The 18,160-nt window shown below is 33.1% G+C and overlaps 1 protein-coding gene and 1 long non-coding RNA gene across 2 annotated transcripts; both read left to right on the forward strand.

The window, feature by feature from the left end:
* Positions 1 to 9,215: 9,215 nt before the first annotated feature.
* Positions 9,216 to 14,723, forward strand: LOC129875111 (RNA polymerase II transcriptional coactivator KIWI-like). The gene is made up of 3 exons (XM_055950543.1): positions 9,216 to 9,370; positions 9,483 to 9,588; positions 14,474 to 14,723. Exons 1-3 carry the CDS (start codon positions 9,248 to 9,250, stop codon positions 14,554 to 14,556), a joined length of 312 nt encoding a protein of 103 aa, XP_055806518.1. The 5' UTR covers positions 9,216 to 9,247; the 3' UTR covers positions 14,557 to 14,723.
* Positions 14,724 to 15,967: 1,244 nt separating this feature from the next.
* On the forward strand, positions 15,968 to 17,770 carry LOC129874281 (uncharacterized). The gene is made up of 3 exons (XR_008762863.1): positions 15,968 to 16,796; positions 16,883 to 17,096; positions 17,308 to 17,770. It is a non-coding gene; the product is annotated as an uncharacterized LOC129874281 (long non-coding RNA).
* The last annotated feature ends 390 nt before the right edge of the window (positions 17,771 to 18,160 follow it).

Below are 18,160 nucleotides of genomic sequence, written 5' to 3' on the forward strand. Positions count from 1 at the left end.
TAATCGACGATTCTTCTGTCGGCAAATCCTGTCTTTTTCTTAAATTCGTCGTATGTTCATCTATTTAACTTTGATCTCCTATGTTTACAGTTTATTTGTATGTGTGAATGAACGTTTTGTGTTATATAATGATTAATGCGTATGTTATTGTAGAAGAATGACAAAATTTAGGTGAATGCACATTTGAATGAGTTGAAGAATTGTGATTTCTGAGTAGAGATTTGTGACTACTTAAAGATTTGAATGATTGAATGTTTAATTGTTTGAAGGTTTGAATTAGATTGCATACCTAATTCATTAGTGATACACGATTTGTATTTGGTTGTGATTCAATATGAAAGTTTATTTTTGTTTTTACGTTTATCACAATTACTTGTTTAATGTGTGTGTAATACAGTTTTTGTTCAAGTTTAATTCATTTTTTTAGACTACAGATCACTGAAGATTGATTTCATTAGATACAAATTTCATTCATGTCTAATTCTCTTCTAATTCAAGTTTAATTTGTATGTAATACGTTTGTTGTTCAAGTTTAATTCATTTTTGTGGCCTACAGATCACTGAAGATTGGTTTTGTTAGCTACATATTTCATTCGTGTCTAATTCTCTTCTAATTCAAGTTTAATGTGTGTGTAATACATTTGTTGTTCAAGTTTGATTCATTTATGTAGCCTACAAATCATTGAAGGTTGGTTTCATTAGTACATGTTTTATTCGTATCTAATTCTCTTCTAATTCAAGTTTACTGTGTGTGTAATACATTTATTGTTCAAGTTTAATTATTCGTGTCTAATTCTCTTCTAATTCAACAAAAAAATATGCAGGAGAAAAACCTAGCTAATCTAGTTGTACTACCTTACTTCAATGGCCGATGGGATTCTAGCAACAAGTATATTAATTACTTGGTAGATGGTGTGTTGATAAATACCGATTCAATATTTGCTAGCCTCGTTTCTGTGATTGTTGATCAATTGTCAATAGACACATCAACAAGTAAAGTTGAAATCAGATATAAGATTGATGAAAGGTCTCCTCCAATTCAAATTCATAACGATATGGGAGTAAAAGTGTATATTGAAACCAAAAAAAAACATAGATATATGTCAAAATACCCTTTATGTGTCACAACAACTGAATCAATCAACTTGGAGAGTGATTCCACCTTAATTCCACTATGTTCAGACACTTCAGAAGACATAAGGATTACACACAATTCATACTTTTCTAATGCATTTAGTGGTATCGGTGATGCGCTAGAGTTAATTGGTTTTGGATCATGTGAGAAAGTTGATGAGCAAGAAGAAATACAACCAGGCATCATTATTAACCCCAATCAATCTTTTTTTGATAAAGATCAAGTTTACAAAAATAAATATGTCTTTACCAGTGCACTAAAAAGACATTCCATTTTTAAACACTTCAAATTCAAGACATTGAGATCAAGCTCAACATGGTAAGACTCAAATTCAAGTTAGTTTATACTATTGATTGTCTATTAATAAAAAAAATTCAACAGCTATTCAATACAATGCCTCAGAGAAAACTATAGTTGAAATTTATGCGCTTCAAGAGTGAATAAATCTCAAATGTTCGCTATTAGATATTTTGAAAGCGAACACACGTGTTTGTTGCTACATAATTCACTATCAGAAAGACAAGCAACAAAGACAGTTGTTGGGAGTATTATTGTTGCCAAATATATTGATCCAAATGCCAACTATTCACCAAGAGATATACAAAATGACATGTACTGGAATATGGTGTGCGGTTCACATATATGCAAGCTTGGAGAGCTAAAGAAAAAGTTCTTGAATTAGTCTGAGGTGATCCTGCTCAATCATATGCAAAGTTGCCAAGTTACTTTCACATACTAGAGGCAATTTACCCTAGTTCTTATATAATATTGCACAAATCAGAGGGTGATCATTTCCTGTATGCATTTGTAGCTTTGTTTACATCGATAAAAGGATGGGAGTATTGTAGAACAATTGTAGTTGTTGATGGAACTTTTCTAAAAGAAGCATATAAAGGGACAATGCTAACAGCTAATACCTTAGATGCAGCAGGTGAGACTTTTCGAATACAATACTAATGCTTCTATAAATAAAATTCTAATTTGTATTAAAAATCTACACAATATATTAAAAGTGTATTATACATGAAATAAAAATATATTAAACATTATACCTGATATAGGGAGTATACTGCCTCTTGCTTATGCCATTGTTGATTCAGGGAATGATGCATCTTGGAGGTGGTTTTTTGAATAATTCAGAGAGGCATTTGGTCAAAGATCAGAGATGTGTATCATTTTGGATAGACATGGAGGCATTATTAAGGCAACTTTAACTGTCTATGATGAAATACCTCATTTTGCATATATATGGCACTTGTTGCAAAACATAATGAAAAACTTTAGAAAGAGTCAGTAAAAGGTAACGAAATTGTTCTACTCTGTGGCAAAAACATACACCACGGTAGAGTTTAATCAACATATGGCAACTGTTGAAAAGATAGACAAGAGGATTAAAGACTATTTGCTGAACATTGGATACAACAAATGGTCACGTGTTCATGCTCAGGTAAATAGGACTTGGATGATGACATCAAACATTGCAGAATTAGTCAATTCAAGAACAAGACATGCCAAAGTTCTTACAGTCTTGTACCTCCTAGAATTCATGAGACAACTTGTTCAAAAATGGAATAACACTAACAAGTCAAAGGAAATATTTTCAGGATTTTACCTTGGAAAAAAATATGAAAAAATTCTATAACGTAACAAAACTGCATCGAAGAAATTAAGAGTATGGTATCTGTAAATTTCTTTTTGCTAATTTGTTTCCTTTTGATTCATATGTAACATCTCTTTTCCTTATATTTCTTCTTATTTTTCATAGGTTAGGGAGACAAATGAATATGTGTATACAGTACTTGATGGCATTACACGATTCACGGTATGTCTTCAACAACATACATGCACATGTGGAGATTTCAATTGGATGAGCTGCTATGTCCACACACTTTGGCTGTTTTAACAACAAAACACACTAGTTATGAAAAATATTACTCTGATTACTACACAAGAGGAGATTTATTGTGGATATACCAGTTTCACTTGAATTCTCTTTCTGATGAAAGCACCTGAAATATACCAACACACGTTCTTGAAGAGGTTGTACTTCCACCACTTGGAAAGAGACCTCCTGGGAGGCCAAAATATAAAAGACACAAGCAATTGAGAAAGATGGATTCAAAAAATCAAAAATAACATGCAACAATTGTGGATAACAAGGTCACAACAGGAAGACTTGCAAGAATGTTAGGCCTTTGGATTAAGAATAAAGAATGACATTTAAAATAAAGAATAAACTCTATTTGTTTTAGGTCATTAGCTTGCTACAAGAATTCATTTTTTAGTTCAAGTTTAATTTATTTTTTGTGGTCTATAGATCACTGAAGGCTTTTTCATTAGCTACAATTTTTATTCGTGTCTAATCTCTTCTAATTCAACTTTAGTGTGTATGAAATTCATTTTTAGTTCAAGTCTAATTCATTTTTGTGTTCTATGGATTACTGAAGGCTTTTTCAATAGCTACATTTTTCATTCGTGTCTAATTCTCTTCTAATTCAACTTTAGTGTGTATGTAATTTATTTTTCATTCAAGTTTAATTCATTTTTTATTTAAGTTTAATTCATAATGCATGTTTCAGTGTGATAACACTACTGAAACACATCACTGAAGGCTTTTTCATTAGCTACAATTTTCATTCATGTCTAATTCTCTTCTAATTCAACTTTCGTGTGTATGTAATTCATTTTTAGTTCAAGTCTAATCATTTTTGTATTCTATGGATTACTGGAGGCTTTTTCAATAGCTACATTTTTCATTCGTGTCTAATTCTCTTCTAATTCAACTTTAGTGTGTATGTAATTCATTTTTGTGTTTCTATAAATCACGAAGGCTTTTTCATTAGCTACATTTTTCATTCGTGTCTAATTTTATTCTAATTCAACTTTAATATGTATGTAATTTATTTTTCATTCAAATTTAATTCATAATGCAGGTTTCAGTTTGGTAACACTACTGAAATAGATCACTGAAGGCTTTTTCATTAGCTACAATTTTCATTCGTGTCTAATTCTCTTCTAATTCAACTTTAGTGTGTATGTAATTCATTTTTGTGTTTCTATAGATCACTGAAGGCTTTTTCATTAGCTACACTTTCCATTCGTGTCTAATTCTATTCTAATTCAACTTTAATATGTATGTAATTTATTTTTCATTCAAGTTTAATTCATAATGCAGGTTTCAGTTTGATAACACTACTGCAACACTTTAACATTAACGTAGCTATGTATTGTATTATAAAAAAGAAGAAGATATATTTTACATGAATAAAAAACTATATTAAAAGTTGATTTTACATGAACAAAAATCATCTTAAAAAAGATAGCACAAAACAATCTTCAAAACCTAACTAATACATCAGCTATAAACTGTTTTTAGACAACATAGTTTTCATAGACATTTAACTAATATAACTATATTTATTTATTTATGTGGTCTTTCGTCTTCACTTTGAAGGTTACTCTTATGCTTCTTCACTGCATATTCTCATAGTAGAGCCCCAAACCTCTTTCGGAGACTGTTTGCACTTAGTTGTTGATTTGCAATATCCTGGCCATTGCTCACTAACTCCGCAAATGCAGCCACAAAAACTCCAAAGTCCCTTCAAAATTTAACATACAAAATCATTATAAAAATACTATTGAGTTTAATAAGATCAATACAAAAGATAATATTTATTTGATAAACAATTAAACTTACAATGAATCTTTTTGTTGTCTAGGAATCTCTTCAGTTATGAACTTAGATTCAATGAGCTCAAACTCATTTTTTCCATTATATTTAGGTGATTTCTTCAATTCAGGACGCTTATCATAGAACTTGACCACACTCAAGTAGTATGGTAAAATCGATGAAATTATACCAGCAGCGTTTTGAGTCAGAAAATTCACCCACCCTTTAGCCGAAAATGAATCATACACCTTCAAACACCTTTCAACAATATCAAACACAACAAAAATCCCATGATAACCCTCTTTAATGTTTACTGGAAAGAGAACATAATTCACTTTGTCCCATGGGGTGCTTTCCAACAAACGGCGTCCGCATATATACTCAGCAATAGCATCCGAAGCTTTGATTCTAAATTTCTTCTTATTTTCATAAGCTTCATAGAATTGAACCAACAATATATACCCAATGTAATCCGACAAGGGTGATGTGTACACAGTCTTACCCCTACCTTTTGAAGATCAAGAGATTGTAACTGATAGACCCTCGGCTTAAATAAAGCAAAAAATGATATATTTGAGAAGAATAAATTCATTCCCTCATAGCAGTAATCAAATACAAGATGTGTTGTCTGTGATTTGCACCAAAAAGAACAGAAGCAAAACTGTGACAATGTTCAGCAGGACTAATAGATATATGTGGCTTCTTTGTGGAGTACAGGCTTGCAATTCGTAAACATGTATAATTTTAACTGAATATAGACCGAGTAGAGCCACATTTCAATCAATTCGTCAACTATGCCTCAGAGCAAAAACTGAATCCATTCCTCTATACTCGTGATCATAGAATTAGTATACTTGTAGAATCTTAATATCATATGATCATGTTCTTTAGAAATATCAGAAGAATGGTTATATAGTCAAACTAGATTCCAACACTATCTTTGGAAACAAAACAAGACAGAACTTTGGTGAAACATCCTAATTCTATTCTAATTCAACTTTAATGTGTGTGTAATACATATTTTATTTCAAAGTTTAATTCATTTTTGTGGTGTACAGATCAGTGAAAAAACTTTTTTCAATTAACTACAAATTTTATTTTCTCTTCTAACTCAACTTTAATGTATGTGTAATACATTTTAGTTCAAAGTTTAATTCATTTATATTTATTTATTTAAAAAAATAAACAAATTGCAACACAAAAGATCTAACAATTTCTTCTAAAACTCCCAACAATCACTGATATAATAAACTTGAGCAAACAAATTTAGACTATAATAAAAGTATCAAATACACAATTTTTTCTTCAACATCTAGCACACAAGTTCGAACAACAACAAACTAAGAAAATATGCATAAACAAATTAAAAATGCTATCAGTTAAATAATGTGTTGGTAAAATGACATATCGGATATAGACTCTACGGCAGAACCGTATTTTTGCACAATCGATTTCGAGTTTTTGGATTCTTCTCCTGAGCAACTGTAGGTCTCACTTTCTTTGACTGAAATTGAGGTAAATCCTCAAAATCATCATCACTGTCAACAACTTTCTTAGATGTCGATGCAATATCAACTCGTTTTCTTTTTGATTTAGATTTAGAACTCAACTCAATGATTTTTTTCTTACTTTTATCGCCCTTTTTCTTCACATGCATTGCTTGAAAATTTTGATTAACCTCACCACCAACTTCTTCTGGAGATTGATTTGCAGAAATTTCCAAACTAAAAGTAGGACCGCTATTCACTACACCACCACCGGTTGAATCAACAATTTGAATTCGTGGGCTTCTTCTAGGAGATCTCTGACCTTCCATTACAATTGTGCACCTAAAACCTACGAATTTCGTCTGAAACAAATAAAAAGATGAAGAAATAAGGAAAGAATGAAGAAGCCCTAAGAGAAGAGAAAGAGAGAGCCAGAAAAATGAAGAGAAGCCCTAAGAGAAGAGAAAGAGAGAGCCAGAAAAATGAAGAAAAAGCCCTAAGAGAAAGAGAAAGATAATGACGCCCTTTTACTTTTTCCCAAATAAAAAAGTGTATATAATGTCTTATTTAATTAAAGTATTGTTAGTAATTGTTAAAAATGGTGATAAACTAAAAGTATGTTTAAAAATGGTAAATATTTTTTAAAACACATTCAACTAAGAGCCTGTTTGGATGGACTTAAAAAAGTAACTTTTATGTATGAAGTGCTTTTAGAACTTTGAAGTGCTGAAAGTTATTTTTATAAATAAGCAGTTGAGTGTTTGGATAAAAGTGCTTATGCCGAAGAAATGAGGAAAATAATATGAATTTTAGGGTTAAAAGAATAAAAAGGGTAGTTTGAAAATTTAGTTAAAATATAAGGGATATAAAAGTAATTTCCATGGTCAAAGAAAATGGCTTTAAGCACTTAAAAGAAAAAAAGTTAGGAATCCTAACTTTTTATTTTTGGCTGACTTTAAGAACTTTATGGCTTAAAGTTAGCATTAGGAAAACACCACAATTAGCTAAAAAAGGCTTATAAGTTGGTTTGACCAACTTATAAGCCCATCCATACAAAAATGAATCATGAACACATAACTTGCACATACATTATAGAGAATTTATTATAAATGTTGCATCCAAAAAAAATAAAAAATATTTCACTTCTCATTTTATGAGAAACATATATTGGACATATATAACATTGCGTACACATATTAAACACAATTTCATAATGTGTCAAAGTATGTGATGTTCATTTTTTTTCAATTCATAAACGTCTAATTTATATTTTATCTTTACTTAAATAGTGAAGTTCCAAGCAGAACAAATATTCAATGACTATTTATTTTTGTTCCATTTTTAAAGTATTATTTCTATTCGTTATCCATTTCTGCTCCACCTCCTTTGATCATCATTTTCATTCTTCAGATCAGATTATCACTATCAATCACCAAAAAAAAATTGCTTGTTTTGATTGGTCTCATATCATCGCCATTACTATCTTTTCCATCATTTTTTCTGACTGAATCATCAACCTCGTTTCTATGAATGCACGTGACTTGCATGTACATTATAAAGTGGTTATCATAAATGTTAAATTTTAATCAACTTTGTGTGCAATCACCTCCTTTACATTCAACCATCATTGCCTTCTTTCTCAGATTCGATAATCACCACCATCTCTTTTTTTGGAATTGAGCAACATCACAATTATCTAATTTTTTTTCTTCACAGTATGGATGACATCACAACCTAATTCTTTTTTTTCTTTATATTTGAGCAACATCACCACTATTTTTTTCTTTGAATTCGACCACCATTATCATAACCACTAATGTTACATTATCCTAATCTTTCCCTTTCCTATCGAGCCACCGCTACCATATTCATTAATGTCACCATATGAAAGCTCGTAATTTTTACTTCTTTTCAACTCGTAAAAAAAAGTTAAAAGCCTAAATTTTATCTTTTCATTGGCAAAAAATGTAAAAACTCTAATGTGAAATAAAAATACAATGACTATCCTTATTATGCATTTTTAAAATACAATTAAAAATACCTTAAAAAGATAATCATTAAATATTTAGTTCACATAGAATTTCACATTTTTCGCCTATGAATAGATATTAGTTAAGTTTTTGGCCTTTTACGAGTTGAGAAAGAAGTAAAACTCACGTTCTTTCACACGTTATCAACAATGTTAATATGAGTATGCAATGTAATATTCAAGATGTTTCCCCCAAAATGAGATGTCAAAAAACATTATTTTCGAGATAGAGAGCTCGTCTGGATTGACATCTTTTAAGTGTTTTTAAGTCAAAACAACTTTTAAGCACTTTTGGAGTGTTTGAGTAGCTTTAAAAAGTTCTTATAAGCACTTAGTTTTAGAGCCCGTTTGGATGGACTTTAAAAAGTAACTTTTATGTATGAAGTGTTTTTAGAACTTTGAAGTGCTGAAAGTTATTTTTATAAATAAGCAGTTGAGTGTTTGGATAAAAGTGCTTATGCCAAAGAAATGAGGAAAATAATGTGAATTTTAGGGTTAAAAGAATAAAAAGGGTAGTTTGGGAATTTAATTAAAATATAAGGGATATAAAAGTAATTTCCATGGTCAAAGAAAACGGCTTTAACCACTTAAAAAAAAGTTAGGAATCCTAACTTTTCATTTTTAGTTGACTTTAAGAATTTTGTGGCTTAAAGTTAGCATTAGACAAATAACACAATAAGCTAAAAAGGGTTTATAAGTTGCCCATCCAAACGGGCTCTAAGTAATTTTTTCAAAAATATATTACAGATAGATGGATAAAGTAGGATACCTTCCAACTGACTGATCTGGGCTTAAAATTGAACCATTCTAGCCCCAACAGCACTTACCATAACGAAAAAAATGAAAGGGCCAAGGGCCCATCTCGAACGCCCTAAAGGTGTTTACCCCTTCCCCCAAAAGCACCTTTTTTTGTATTTGCAGAAGAAATGTCGAGAAGGTTCGGAAAGAGAAAGGAAGAAAATGAGTACGCTTCTGAAGGCGACAATCCTCCTAAGAAATCTTCCAGAACCGATGATTCTGACGATGAAGATGGCATCGTCGTCTGTGAGGTCTCTTTTTCGCTTCCCACAACCATTTTTGTATAACTTTCCTACCGTTTTTCTGATTTTTGTATCACTTTCCTACTGTTTTCTGATTTTTTGTGGTGTACCTTTCTTTCAGATTTCTAAGAATCGAAGAGTATCAGTTAGGAGCTTTGGAGGCAAGATAATTGTAGATATTCGGGAGTTTTATGTTAAGGATGGCAAGCAAATGCCCGGCAGAAAAGGTAGGTGCTGCTAGTTATTTTCATTTTCATTTTGTTGCCAGTTTTAATTTTTCTTTTGGTTTTGGTATCTGTGTTTTTAGTAGTTCTCGTTGTTTCATTCCTTTTATGTTTTTGATCTGGGTGATGCTAGGCTACATATGAAACTCCAGATGATTCTATCGAATTGTATTTAGGGTTTTTATTAGTAGTAGGGGTTATGATGACGAGACGTGGGAGTAAATTATAATTTCTGTTTTTCTGGTTGGCCGTGACAAGTATGAAGCGGCTTTTCTGTTGTTAACTGAGAAATAGGAGTAATAAAAGTTTCTTAGGTTTCTCAGTATCTTTTGTTATCTTCTCTCTGCTTTCCTCATGTTCTGTTTTAGGAATTGTGTATCTAGGTGTTCATCTTGTGGGTATTATTCCTTTTAATTTAATGCAAAGGATAAATAACATCTTGTAATTCTCTATAGTTAATCTATGTAAACATTCCTTAGTTGTAAGTATATGTGGAATGGGAGAGTTACTTCTTCATAAATGGTTCACATTTATTCAAGTGATAGTTTCTAAATTTGTAACTTCGTAATGAAAGGGTATAAGCTTTTTAGAAGATTTGAAGTTACTTTGTATTATGATAATTTTGTCATTAAAGAAAGAGTAATGTTTCATTACTTCAATTTTATTTTAGCTGCATATGTTTTTCTTATGAATGAAAATGTAAATGATGTGTCTATTTAAGTAGGCTTCATTTGTGAGCTAAATATATAGAAGAGAAACAAAAAAAGAAACAAAAAAACATCTCTTTCATTTACTGGCTTCTTCACCAATTCTATCATTATATCAAATAGTCATTCTTCATGTTGTGAATTTCTAGGCAATTATAGGAAAGAAAAAATATGTTGTTGGATAGTGGATTAAGTTCTAGATGGTTGACAATAAGACAATCATAGAACAAGTTCATGAGTATGAGAACTTGGCCAATGATGCTCTCAACGAGGGCATGAAAATGGGAGATTTTTCCGGCTAATGTTTTACTTAAAAAATTTCCATCATCTTGGAGTGATTACATAAACCAATTGAAGCATAAAAGAATTGACTCTCTAGGAACTAATCAGTCACATGAGGAATGAGGAGGCAAATCCCATCAAAGATTAGATGGGAGCTCTTTCTCTTAATTCTTCTAAATCTAATCTTGTGGAATCTTTTGGTATTGTTGTGAAAGACAGGTTCAAAGGCAATCAAAAGAAAGTCGTGAAAAAGGGACATGTGAAAAAGAAAAAAATCACTTCTACAAGATAGAGAGCCAAATTTAAAAGTTGAAAAGATCTTGTTTTGTTTGTGGAGAACTTGGTCACAGGGCTGCCTAATGCTATTTAAGACAAGGGGAAAAAACGTAGGGAGGACTAGGTGATATCCAAGCTCATCTTATTGAGGGTAATGAAGTGATTGTTGTTGTAGTCATTGAGGAAAACCTGGAGTCTAACAAGACTGACTTAGGTGCTAGACATATGCCCTTCAAGGCATTTTTGTGCCAACAAAGAGTTTATCCATCACTTTGAGGAGTCCACTAATAGGGAGTGTGTCTACATGGGTAACTTCACTAATGCTGAGTAGATGTACGCATAATCCCAATAGTGAACACATGACTGCTCTTCATCGCTTGCTAAGGTATTTGAGAGGTAATATGGGTTGGTGTTTGCATGTTAATGAATTTTTTGTCATTTTAGAAGGTTTTTGTGATGCTAAGTGGGTAATTGGCAATGATGAAGTTAGCTCCACCCGTGGCTATGTGTTTACTTTGGGTGCATGTGCTATTTCATGGAAGTCTTTGAAACAGACTTGTATAGCACGTTCTACGATGGAATTTGAATTCATTGCTCTTGAGTTGTCAGTGCAAGAAGCCGAGTGGCTAAGAAACCTTTTGGCAGATGTGCCATTGTGGGAAAGATAAGCTTACTAGTCTCTTTACATTGTGACTGACAAGCGAAAATTGAGATTGCCAAAAATAGCGTGTACAATGGAAAAAAGAGACGTATTCACATCAGACATGGTGCAGTTAAACAATTGTTGAAACATGGTGTTATTTCCTTGGAATATGTAAGGTCCGAAAGAAATTTGATAGATCCTTTAACCAAGGGTTTGTCAAGGAAAATAATCCTTGAAATGTCGAGGGGTATGGTTCTAAAGCCCATGGATTGATGTAGTATGGTGGATACCCATCTGTGGTCAAACGAAGTCATATAAGCCTCGATATACACTACATTCCCCATCCCTATGGTGTAAGGTGGTATTTTATACGTTGAGCTTATTTTGCTCTTAATGATCCCATAGCCTTAAGGTAGTCCGTTGGGGCAGTCTTTCTAGAGCACTCATGAGACCTAAGGTGTGTGCATGACCATAAAAGCACTTTGTTAGTATCATGGAGTTCTCAGAAAATCAAGGATATGGTATGTGTGGTGGGGGTCTCAACTTATGTCCATTTAGTTCAAGAATACTTCACGTTGTGGATATTTGTTGCCTCATTTCACTACGTGTCAATTTAAATCGAAAGATATTGATACTTGCTTACATGTGCTTTCCGTTGCTCAAAACATTATTCCTATTCTTTATCTTTGCATTAGTGGGGGATTGTGGGTATTATCCTTTATATTAAATGCGAAGGATAATAGCATTTTGTAACTCTCCGTAATTAATCTATGTAAACATTTCTAAGTCATAAGTTATTTGGAATGGAAGAGTTACTTCTTCATAAATGGGTCATATTTATTCAAGTGGATGGTTTCTTAATTTGTAATTTCGTGATGAAAGGATATGAACTTTTCGGAAGACTTGAAGTTACTTTGATTATGACAATTTTGTAATTAAAGCAAGAGTAATGTTTCACGTAAATGATGTGCCTATTTAAGGAGCATCATTTGTGAGCTAAATGTACTGAAGAGAAACAAAAAAACCCATCTCTTTCATTTACTCTCTTCTCACCAATTCTTTCATTATCTCAAGTAGTCATTCTTCATGTTGTGAATTTCTGGGCAGTGTATTTGTGCAACTCCAAACTTCTAGCCACTAGTGTACATGTTTGAAAGGAGCATCATTTGTGAGCTAAATATATAGAAGAGAAACAAAAAAACCCTCTCTTTCATTTACTCTCTCTTCACCAATTCTTTCATTATCTCAAATAGTCATTCTTCATGTTGTGAATTTTTGGGTAATGTATTTCTGCAACTCCAAACTTCTAGCCACGAGTGCACGTGTTTGAAAGAGTTGTGGAGCCTTGGGAAGTGACTGGCTTTAACTATTTGCACCGGAGTTTGGCCGAAATTGCTTTCAAGGCAGTGGCTTTCCACAACACAATGTTGTTTGTGATAATTCGCTTACTATTTTTAGTTCCTGTCCGGTATCATTATTGTAGTATTTTTCGGAATTATACCCTCCCGGGAGGTGTTATCATTAGCTTAGGTATTGGCATATGAACTGTAGGTAATCTGCAGAAAGGAAAATGGCTGACTTGGTGTTTCTAGTTGCCTAGGACTGATGCTTTGTTCACATGTCATATAGTATGTGTTGTATGAACTGGCATGGTTATTATTGATCGGACAGATCAAGTCAAATCATATCATACTGTGTTGACACTGGCAATTCTAGGCAAATGAAGAATCTACAGCAACATCATATTGCTCTAGAGATATTTTGAAGTTTACTTTGTGTAGAAATCAACATATGCATTGAATGTGGCTTTTATGGTCAGAATAAGAGGTTGTGACAATGCTAGTACTTGGTTAAACAATAGGGAGCTCCCTTCCTGGCTAGGGAACTGTTAATCTATGCCTTGGTGGCTCTGTCCTTCCAAACGTTAGCTTTCTTCTCCAGAGCTATTTCCTTTTTCCTATATGGTCTACCTCTTGGACAATGTAAAAAATGATAATCCGTGAAGTTGGAGGATGTGGACTTATTTTCACAAGGTCGGTGGTTGTATGTTCAACTTGGAAAGGGAGGAGTTCTTACCCTTGTAGTGCTGTTTAGTCACATTAACTTATGTTAACTGCAGTACTGAGCTTTCTCAAGCTGACATACTTTGAGACACATTAATATTGTTCTTAAAGATTGATGTGCAAGACCAACATAGGTGACTCTTGAAGATAGATACCGTATGCTGTCTCTTTAGCATTGCTCCTTCCATTGATGTTAGAAATGAGCATTGTTAATTGAGCTGAATTGGGTCATAAGGAACCTTGTAGAAAGAGAGAACTAGCTGGTTTATTCAAAGCTAGATTGAACCAGCTTATAGCTGAATTCAGACGTATTGAACAAATTTGTGTTGTATGTAAGTGAGCAAACGTGATTGAAGATCTTATGCAGATCTGAGACAACTTATTTGTGTTGCCTCTTTGGCTGATCTGTTTAAATTCCTCAGCATGTCCTGAAATTTGCTCTTGTACTCTCTGTATGTACTGCTGCATCTCCTTGGTGCTTCATGCTTATAATAAAACATCAACCAACTCCTGCACTTAGTTAAAAAGAAACAAATAGAAAGGTGAGGGAGGGAGGGCGGGAGCGTGAACCAATTGTTAACTGCTTTAATTATATCTTCTATTCTATAACACAAGTCTATTTATATTTTTATTCATCTTCTTTTCTTTTTTCAAATCTTTTATCATAGCTTTTATTTCAAACCATTTTTCCTAAAGAAGACCTTTCTTGAGCTAAGGGTTTATCGGAAACAACCTCCCTACACCACAAAGTTATATGGGTAAGGTCTGGTACACTCACCACCCTCCCCAGACCCCACTTATAGGAATATTCTGGGTATGTGGTTGTATTCATCTTCCATCTTTTTGTGACTATTTTTCGTCCATGTATTTGCAGGAGTTGGAAACCAAAACTAACTGTAGTGTTTTTCCCATTTCAGGCATCTCATTGAGCATGGATCAGTGGAATGTACTCAGAGATCATGCAGATGAAATTGATAAAGCTGTCGCTGAGAACAGTTAAATGTTGGAAACCGCTATCATGTAGTTGGTGTATAATGTTATTTTGGAATTGGAACTAGGAGATGTTTTTCCTTGGTAATGTTGTAGATTAGATTATGGATAAAACAAGCTCTGTTTAAACATGTAGTACAGTTTGGTGTGTCCTATATGCATGTACTCTTTTCCCGACTAACTTTCTACTATATGCAGAAGGGAGGTAGGTGTAACTTATCTTACCCCTCTGATAGAGAAGGAATATTCAACTTGAATTCCTTCCTCAACTTATTGTCATCACACCAACAGATGAGCCCAAAAGATAGGTTAAGAGATACCCATTTATCTTCTGCAGTTGGAAGAACGAGACAATCCTTTGTCAACACCTTCCATCGAGAAACCAACATCTTCAGATCTCAAAGATCCTGAATTTAGTTCAATTGAGAAATATATGGAAGGCTTTAAAAGCACGTACTAAATCCACTCTCAGCAGCACATGGTTTCATTAGCATCGTAATCCTTCATCAGCTATTATATTATGTACAATGGAAGTTCTTAGCTGAAAGATAACTTACAAAAGTAAAATAAATTAAACTTAACTAGTACAAAATCTAAAAAGTTAAACTAAAATAGTGCAAGTGCCATTCTCAGATTACAATAATGCTCGCGGAAAACAATTTTCTAGATCTATTATAACATTTTGGTACGCTTTTTAGTAGTAGAGTATAACTTATTTCTAGATTCTTTTAGCCAGGCAATTTTTTTTTTCTTATAGTTAAGAACTAAAATCATTCAAGTATTTCTCCCATACTATTTGAAGAAAAGTGAAGTGAATAATATTGTTGTCACGGCAAATATATGGTGGGTTATGTCAAGATTCCAACACATTAGCCGTAGCCGAGCGAGCGACGACGATGGCGCGAGGGGAGACCTCTTCTTGACCCTTTAGCAACATGAAGGAGTCCTTTTATTTTTAAGTAAGAGACTTTTCCTTTCCACCACCTATGTGGGACCAAAGCTTATTTAATAAAGCAAGAGAGAACAAATCATTTTCCTCTCCACTTCTTTTTCCCTCAATTTCCCATTCAAACTATCAATTAAATCCAACAAGTGATGCTCAAAATAATGATGCAAAAAAGATTTGATTTTCTTGATTATAAGAAGTCTAATAGGAGTATTTATTTTATATATTTCTTAAGATTTTTCATTTATCAGATGATTCCATAAGTAACTGAAATAATTGATAGTAAGTTCATGTTAGAGATCGGTAATTTTAACATCAAGACTTAACTTGCCATATAAAATGAGTCCCACACAAACATTATTTGTGGTTACCAATTAGGCACGGATCCAATGGAACAGAGTCGATACATAAGATTGATCATATAATCTATTTTAACTAATATTGGGATAGAATATTTTTATACCAATCAAAATTATGCTTCAAGTATTATTTGTTTATTTTTTAATTTTGTTCATCAATCTTCATGTCAAATAAAGGACAACATCTCCATTATTGTTTACAATAAATGAGCTAAAAAAGCAAGCGGGTAGGACAAGGCACGTGGGGCGAGGCGACGCTAGGGAAGGAGAATGGTTTCATCTGCCTTGTTCCATTGCCATCATGTTACCCGCAATAGGCCTAATGTGATCTTATATTTTAGTCATTTTATATGAAAAAAATAAGTGAATCTAAACTTGACTATGTTAGATGTGACAATAATATGATAACGGATTATTTGTGAACTTAACCCGCAGCCCTCAGTGGAAATCAACTGTTTAGTTTGATTTCACAAGGTTTGACGAATCTAAACTTGACTATGTTAGACTTGAATGATAATATGCTAATGGGTCCTATCCCAGTGTTTAGAGCTGCTAATGCAGAGTAATGCTACATATTCCTCAAATTCTTTGTCAGCCCTCAATTTACTGCACTTTTAGATCTTCTTAAAGGTTGGAATTATCCAGTCAATCTTGCTCCCCAGTGATCTGGTAATTATCCATGTACAGATCCTTGGCAGGAAAAAATGAGAGGACACAATTACTATTGTCTTAGAAGATCCCAAGATGTACACTGCAAAGAGTGGAAGCCTTTTCATTTATAACCAAGATCTACGGAGGATAATCAATAATTTTGCACCAGAGAATGAGCTTGGTCGTGGTGGCTTTGGAGTTGTTTACAAAGGTGTAACTGAAGATAGAATTCAAATTTCAGTGAAGAGAATTGAATCTTCAATTATCAATTGCAAGACATTGGGTGAATTTCAGGTAGATATAGATGTGCTTTCCAAGATTTGACATTGCCATTTACTTTCATTTTTATACTGAACTTAGAGCCTTTATCATGGATAAAGAGACTCAATATTGCTCTAGATGTTGTTGGATGGATAGATTACCTTCATAATCTGGCACACCAGAGTTTCATACACAGCAATCTCAAATCATCAAACATTCTTCTAGATGATGATTTTAGAGCAAGAGTACTGATTTTGGATCAGTGAAAGTGTGAAACTCGCTCCTGACAAAGGCTTGAAGGAACATTTGGTTACCTCGCTCCTGAATATGCTGGTAAATATGCATTTTTTTGCCATTGGTATCTTTTTCATATCGACTGTTCGATATGGTATATATTGTCATTTTAGAATATGTTATTTATTTTTTACTCTCTGGTATCCTGTTACATGAACAAGTCTCTATCTGAATAGAATCAATACATTTTTAGTCCCTCTAGTTTTATCCTAAGTAAAATTTTACTTTGTCTCTTCGGTGACCGAAAAAGTCACAACTAAAACAGATGTCTTCAGCTTTGGGGTGGTGTTGATGGAACTTGTGATTGGACTACCCGCCCTTGATGAGCATCGATTTGAGGAAACTCGATATCTGGTTGACTACGTGGTTCTGGTAGATAAAATTAAATAAAGCAAAAATCTTCTTGCTTCGTTGATCCAACTCTTGATGCGAAGGAAGATATCCACAAGAGCATATATGTATTTGGCTGAATTAGCTAGACATTGTACTGCCAAAGATTCTAATGAATAGGCCTGTCATGTCACACACTGTGAATGTGCTTGGGCAACTAGTTGAGTCTAGCACTAATTTCTTTATAATTATGTTGTATATCTCAGACAGATTAATAACATATATGTAGTTCTTTAAAAAAATTATGTACTATGAGATGCACGTAAGACACAAAATGCACGAGATGTACTGTGATGCACGCAAAACACTATTTTTATTCAATATACTTGAGAAATTACTTTAGAATTGGCTTTATTCCACTAATTCCATTGAGTTGCCCTTGGACAAGGCACACGGGTAGGAGAAAGGTTTCAATTTCCCTGTTCCACTGCCATCCCGTTACACCAGTAGCCTAATGTGGTCTTACATTTCAGTTATTCTGTATGACAAAATAAGTGAAGTTGAAATAATAGGTCAAATTATAAAAAAAATATTGATCTACAAATAATATTTCAAGATGAAATCGAGATAATGACATAATTTAGAGGTGGCTCAATAGAATTGGTGGACTAAAGTCAACTCTTAAGTAAATATCTATATTGACTAAAATTAAAATTTGTGTGTGCCGCACTTGCATCTCGTGCATTCCATGCATCACACGTGTATTCCGTGCG

This window comes from Solanum dulcamara, chromosome 11 (assembly GCF_947179165.1).
Source record: "Solanum dulcamara chromosome 11, daSolDulc1.2, whole genome shotgun sequence".
Taxonomy (NCBI): Eukaryota; Viridiplantae; Streptophyta; class Magnoliopsida; order Solanales; family Solanaceae; genus Solanum; species Solanum dulcamara.

Bases quoted from the DNA above. Each gene is read 5' to 3' on its own strand.
- LOC129875111 (XM_055950543.1), top strand. From the start codon at position 9,248: ATGTCGAGAAGGTTCGGAAAGAGAAAGGAAGAAAATGAGTACGCTTCT. The intron at 9,371-9,482 runs GTCTCTTTTTCG...CCTTTCTTTCAG, and splicing joins ATGGCATCGTCGTCTGTGAG to ATTTCTAAGAATCGAAGAGT. The intron at 9,589-14,473 runs GTAGGTGCTGCT...TTCCCATTTCAG, and splicing joins GCAAATGCCCGGCAGAAAAG to GCATCTCATTGAGCATGGAT.